This window comes from Ctenopharyngodon idella, chromosome 18 (genome assembly GCF_019924925.1).
Source record: "Ctenopharyngodon idella isolate HZGC_01 chromosome 18, HZGC01, whole genome shotgun sequence".
Lineage (NCBI taxonomy): Eukaryota > Metazoa > Chordata > Actinopteri > Cypriniformes > Xenocyprididae > Ctenopharyngodon > Ctenopharyngodon idella.
The window spans coordinates 25,554,458-25,561,399 of NC_067237.1; the positions used below are offsets into that span (position 1 = coordinate 25,554,458).

General features: G+C 36.0%; 1 protein-coding gene across 2 annotated transcripts; it reads left to right on the forward strand.

The window, feature by feature from the left end:
• The first annotated feature begins 272 nt into the window (after window positions 1-272).
• Window positions 273-5,852, forward strand: mapk12a (mitogen-activated protein kinase 12a). 2 transcript variants are annotated; one of them, XM_051870649.1, is made up of 12 exons: window positions 273-526; window positions 1,671-1,800; window positions 1,919-1,977; window positions 2,094-2,205; window positions 2,281-2,310; window positions 2,397-2,444; window positions 2,540-2,654; window positions 2,869-2,940; window positions 3,075-3,154; window positions 3,302-3,380; window positions 3,993-4,166; window positions 5,193-5,852. In XM_051870649.1, the coding sequence occupies exons 1-12, from the start codon at window positions 408-410 to the stop codon at window positions 5,264-5,266; spliced, it is 1,092 nt and encodes a 363-aa protein (XP_051726609.1). In that variant the 5' UTR covers window positions 273-407; the 3' UTR covers window positions 5,267-5,852. The 2 variants fall into 2 exon arrangements, with proteins under 2 accessions (XP_051726609.1, XP_051726610.1); XM_051870650.1 differs by having other exon boundaries at window positions 347-497.
• Window positions 5,853-6,942: the final 1,090 nt, after the last annotated feature.

Consider the following 6,942-nt stretch of genomic DNA (forward strand, 5'->3'; position numbering starts at 1 on the left):
ATAAATGATACGAGGGCGGATTGCCTCTGGTACGCTGAACAAAAATTCTACAGTTAGATGTAAGGATGAAACTTTCATATTAAACATGAGGTCTATGTCAAGAAATTTTGTGCTTTTATTATTGTAATAACACAATTACAACACACACTGTCCCACCCACTTTTTAAAACTAAGTTACGCTACTGCTAGTAACATAAAAATGGATATTAGTTCAGTTTACGCAATAACTATATGTTAAAACGGCTTGCCATACACACCGCCACGCCAGAGAGGGAGCGGTTACGCGCACGCGCACACGCACAATCTATGAACGCGGACAGGTAGATTGCTATTATCAGTGTTCAGGTAAATCTTGAAATCACAGCCACGGGACTCTGCGTATCATATTTAAAGGGATATTCACCAATATGTCAGTCCGATCAAGACCTGGATACTATCGCCAGGATGTAAATAAAACCGTTTGGGAGGTGCCGGAGAGATACAAAGATCTGAAACAGGTGGGGACGGGCGCATATGGTACAGTATGGTGAGTTATTGCTCTCATTTTCTGTACTTCCTAGAAAGAATCTTGATTTATATCTTAATGCACTTGTCACTGTGGCACAAAAATATGTAACGTTATCTGGGATCTGTTCAAAACAAATGTTGTGGACGGCGGTTGGCGAACACAGTGAAATTTTTAAAGATTATTTTATGATTAAGATGCCCCAAAATGTTTTGATGCGATCCAAATTCATACAGCATATTTACGAGTCAGTCTATATGTTTTCTCCATGCGTGATTACAGGGATTTACAAGATAAACAAACACAGAAAATGAGAGTTTCAAAATTAAGTGTCTGCAAGACTAGCCTAAATTGTGTACAGCTCGTTGCATTACTATGAGGTTAATAATTGTAAGATGGCAGCTGTTGACTAATACCGCCTGTGGTCAGGTGATGATGGATTATTACGTTTCCATACTTCCTTTAAAAGTCCCAGAGGATTATTTCAGATTAACATACTATTGTTCGCGTTTTGAGCCACGTCCCACAATTTATTCTGCCATTAAAGGGATAGTTCACCCAAAAAATAAAAATTATGTCATCATTCACTCGCCCTCAAGTTGTTCCAAACCTGTATACATTTCTTTGTTCTGCTGTACACAGAGGAAGATATTTTGAAGGAAGTTTGTAACCAGGCCGCCTTGGGGCACCATTTACTTCCATAGTAGGAAAAAAAAAAAATACTATGGAAGTCAATGGTGCCCCAGAATTGTTCAGTTTTCCACATTCTTCAAAATATATTCCTTTGTGTTCAACAGAACAAAGAAATTTATACAGGTTTGGAACAACCTGAGGGTTAGTAAATGATGTCAAAGTTTTCATTTTTGGGTGAACTATCCCTTTAACTTAGTAAATAGCAACCTTTCCACTTTGAAATTATTTAAATATAATATATATATATATTACATCACTCACTACCCCTAATAATATCACTAATCTTCATATAGATTAATATCACTCAAAAACAGAAATATACATATGTATCTTCAAAAGACACTTTACAAATTCTTTGTGCATAGGCGTTTCTTTTGCAAAAGCAAGCTTCTTTTGTAGTAAATGCTACTATATTTCTGTATTCTAATTCAAAATGCATGTAATTATTTACAACTGATGAGTTACTCCTCAGCTATGCGTTTGACCGGAGGACAGGAGCAAAGGTGGCCATCAAGAAACTCCATCGTCCCTTCCAGTCTGACCTGTTTGCCAAAAGAGCTTATCGGGAACTCAGGCTGCTCAAACACATGAAGCATGATAATGTAGGACACCAAAGATTGATACTGCATGCTCTCATCTGCCCTGTTGTTAATTTAACAGATTTACAGTCTCATGTTATGCTGTATTAGTCAACCACTTTCTCTATATGAATTGGTACAGGTTATTGGACTTGTGGATGTTTTCACTGCAGACCTTTCTCTAGACAGATTCCATGACTTGTGAGTATTTCTTAAACTGTCAAGCTTTGACCATGTGGTCTAACTGTGATTGTGACAGTTTGTTTTGGATGTATGGATTCATGATCATTATCTGATTCTCCTCATCTTTTGCACAGTTACTTGGTCATGCCTTTTATGGGTACTGATCTAGGAAAGTTAATGAAAATGGAGAGACTATCAGAGGACAGGGTCCAGTATCTGGTCTACCAGATTTTGAGAGGACTCAAAGTGAGTCATTATTGTAATAATGCATGCTTACACACCCTCGCAAATATATTGTCATGAATCTCTTTGTGTTTATAGTATATCCATGCTGCTGGAATCATTCATAGGGTGAGTACATTTGTGTCAGTCTTATTCACGTATGTACACATGTATTTCTCACTGCGAATCCACTAACCTCATCTGTTACCTTTCAGGATCTCAAACCAGGCAATCTGGCAATAAATGAGGAGTGTGAGCTTAAGGTATCTCACCATGTGCATGTATATTCATGCTGTATGGCTCTTGTCGAAAAAAAATATTTATTTGAAGCCTTATTGTTCCATGTCTTATATTATAGATCCTTGATTTTGGCCTAGCGCGGCAAGCAGACAGTGAAATGACGGGCTACGTTGTGACACGCTGGTACAGAGCACCTGAGGTCATTCTTAGCTGGATGCATTACACACAGACTGGTTAGTCCCTCGTTGAATGCACTGATCTCTATATGTTGTTCTTAAATATTATGAATAATAATAATATTGTATTTTTTATATTTTTCTTTTATTATAGATTAGTGGTTGCACGTATTGCTTGCATGATTACATGATTAATTAGATATTCCACAATTGCTAACTAAACTGATGATAATTCAGAGACATGTTATGTTTTATTCAAATTTCCCCTCAGTGGACATCTGGTCAGTCGGTTGCATCATGGCAGAGATGCTGCTAGGGAAACCACTGTTCAAAGGAAATGACCGTATCCTTCCTCGCAGGAAAACTGGTTTTTATTTACGTATATAAGAGATAAAATGTAATTGTGATTTTGATGTGGTGATTGTTTCCCTAAGTCTCATCCCCAGTATATTTGAATCCTTGACCATTTTCCGTCAGACCTGGATCAGCTGATGGAGATCATGAAGATTACAGGGACGCCAACAAAAGAGTTCACGGGCAAACTACAGTCTGAAGATGTGTGTTTCATTTGTATTTTCATACTAAGATTAGTTTGCAGAACTCTCACCAGATGTATTATGAATAATTTGGAGATGTGAAAATCCAAAGTCACATGGTATATATATATATATATATAATAAATATAATTTTTTTTTTTTTTTTAGGCTAGAAACTACATAGCAAAGTTACCAAAACTTAGAAAGAGAGATCTTCGGACATTGTTACCAAATGTTAACCCACAAGGTAAGAGTGTTTTGAAAGTGTTCTGCTCAATGCAAAAAGGGGTGAATTTGTGTTTTTAATACGTTTTTAATCATTGTTATCATTTAAAAATAGTAGTCATATCATAATTATGTGAAAGTATTTTAAAAAGCATTTTGCTAATTGTTTTATTCACTTTTATTATGCAATTATTTTCATTTAATATGCATGCAGTTTTGTACTTCTAATATTTGTACTTTTGTAAATCCATTTGATACACACCAGGATCACTTTTAAATGAACACTTGAAGGAAAGAATGATTTATGCAATTTTATATTTTTTATATTTATTTGAAATAATTCAAAGAACAGTTTCATGTCTATCCTTGTATTGTTCAACTGTTCGAGATTGATATGGGATTTAGAAAGTACTTTTTGAAGAGAGTAATTAGTATAATAATCTAATCTCACTGTTGAAGATGTAATTAGTAGCTACTAATCAGTTACTTTTTTAGAGTAGCTTACCCAAGTCTGGTTAGCACGATGCTCTACAATTTGATCCAAGTACACCTTTCATGCATACATTTGATGAAAACAATTTTGAATGTCACTTGATTGTTTGTCGTATTGACTCCATGTTGCTCTCCTTTTCAGCAATTAATGTGTTAGATAGCATGCTGCTCTTGGACCCTGAAAGTAGAATAACAGCAGCAGAGGGACTGGCTCTTCCTTTCTTCTCAGAGTTTCGTGAACCAGAGGAGGAGACCGAGGCCCCACCGTATGACCATTCACTAGATGAAGCGGATCAGTCAGTGGAGCAATGGAAACGTAGGTTTTGGGGGTGTTCCACATATGAACTGAAAAGCTTGATATGAGTGACTTTAAAGGATTAGTCCACTTTCAAATAAAATTTTCCTGATAATTTACTCACCCCCATGTCATCCAAGATGTCCATGTCCTTCTTTCTTCAGTCGAAAAGAAATTAAGGTTTTTGATGAAAACATTCCAGGTTTATTCTCCTTATAGTGGACTCTAATGGACTCCACTGTTGAATGTCAAAATTACAGTTTCAGTGCAGCTTCAAAGGGCTTTAAACGATACCAGACGAGGAATAAGGGACTTATCTAGTGAAACGATCGGCCATTTTCTAAAAAAAATACAGCTGTATATGCTTTATAAACACAAATGATCGCCTTGCAAGTGGTTCCGCCATTCCGCCTTCCGTATTCTTCAAAAAGCTTACTCTGTATGTCCTACACCTGCCCTATTCAACTTACGGAACGAACATGGCACCAGTTCCAATTTTTTCCGTAAGTAGAATAGGGAAGGCGTAGGACATTCAACGTAAGCCTTTTGAAGAATACGGAAGGCGGAATGGCGGAACCACTTGTAAGACGATCATTTGTGTTTATAAAGCATATAACTTTGTATTTTTTTTAGAAAATGACCGATCGTTTCACTAGATAAGACCCTTATTCCTCGTCTGGTATCGTTTAAAGCCCTTTGAAGCTGCACTGAAACTGTAATTGTGACCTTTAACAGTGGAGTCCATTGAAGTCCACTATAAGGAGAATAACCCTGGAATGTTTTCATCAAAAACCTTAATTTCTTTTCAACTGAAGAAAGAAGGACATGGACATCTTGGATAACATGGGGGTGAGTAAATTATCAGGAAAATTTTATTTGAAAGTGGACTAATTCTTTAAATTCACAATAATTGGTGTAATGGATGAGGCAACCAGTTATAACACTTTTTTTTCTTATAGGTGTGATAGTATATTCCAGAGAGCTAAGAAATAACCAATTTCCCTCCATTCTCTCTTCCTCTGTCCACTTCTATTCCTTCTTTCCCAGGACTCACCTTCACTGAAATTCTGACCTTCTATCCGGCACCAGTGGTGGCAGAATCTAAGGAAACGGCTCTTTGAGATTGCTTATTTTTATGTCACCAAGCCTTTACATTTGTACCATGTCATATACAGACTGAACTTTTTTCTTTTCTTTTTTTTTTCTTTTCTTTTTTTGAGTGAATGAGTGAGTGTACTGTTTTATTTTTCGCCTTTTGCAAGTATGTGATTATGGTACCTTTTATTTTTATTTTTTTTATTGTTTTTTTGTTTTTGTTTTTCAAGAAAAGTACAAGTCACTTGCCACTGCCAGCATTAATGCTGACACATAATTACACTGAAATGCTGCAATGCAAATTTCTGTATGGTTTACATTTAGGCCTGAAATAGAAAAAAAATTCTTTTTCAGGTTTTTGCCAAACCCCACAGCCAAATACTTAAGTATCGGCAAGAGTATTAACTTGCCTTCTAAAACAGACTGTCAACCCGGCCACAGTCACGAATGCAGAGTCCAAAAAAAAAAAAAAAAAAATGCAGTTATGCAAAGGAAATTGACAATGTACTGTAAAATATGTATTTTTAAATTGATCATATTTTTGTTGTATATTTTAAAAATCAGTTTTATGGAAAAAGAAAAGTAGAATGATTGATTAAAAAAACAAATTTTTCTGCTTTTGATGTTTCTAATTATTATCCACAGTTATTTATATTTTTGCATATTCCGATGTATTTCCATATAACACTTGAACTTGTTGGAAAGGAAATGGAAGTCAATGGAATTCTGGACCATTTGTCATGAAATCCAGCAGAGGGCAACATTTACACTTCTTTTGCACTTTCATCAATAACATTTCACAGTAATAGTTTTTTAGAAAGCTGCATTATTACACCAGAAACTCCATTTAGACTTGAGGTCCCTGGGCATCCTCATCCTTTATTTTTAAATGTTTTTTAATCTAATTAAATTAGGCGTGAGCATTGTTGCTACATGTCAATACTCTGCAGTAGTCTCTGAAGGGATATAGTCGGTTTAGTTGTTAAGTTGACCTTTGCACTTATAGTTTAGGGACACAATTCCCTGTCCCATGAGAGTCTTTCTCTGTTCCTGCAGCCTGTCTTTGATACCTGGCCTTTTTTTGGCCTCTGTTTAGAGTCCTTGTGCGGTTCATGTGGTCAGAGAGTTATGCCCGAAAGAAAACAGAGGAGGGGGAAAATACATTTGTCATGCTTACTTCTTGGCAGCCAGATGTAATGACACAGAATGAAAGAGGAAGAGAGGACGATAGCATGCAAAGCCTGCAAAGTTTCTCCTCTCACAGATTATTTAAAGAACTTCTCTGATTTCTTGACACAAAAACCTTTCTTTGTTCATTAGAATAAGCAGCTGCACAGAACAGAATATCACAAAGGTGTTTGTAAAAATCACTGAAGTTTAAAACTGTTTCAAGTTAAATGGACTTTTTAATCTAGCACCTGATTTTGTGCTAAAACTGAGGAGGTGTAACCGCTTTCTGGTGTATGATGTTCGTAGTTTGATGAGCTACATCTGTGCCTACTAGTCTACACTTGAGAGGAACTAATTTCATACATCTACTAAAATCACCTTCACCAGTTGTTTAAACCTAATTGCAGTGAAGTTAGTTGTGAAGAAATCTCTAGCATCATTTGTATGATAATAGAGATGTTTTATATCTATGCAGTGACATTCAGACATTTTAAGTGATTTGAGTGTCCAAATACTTATTGAGGCTACTGTA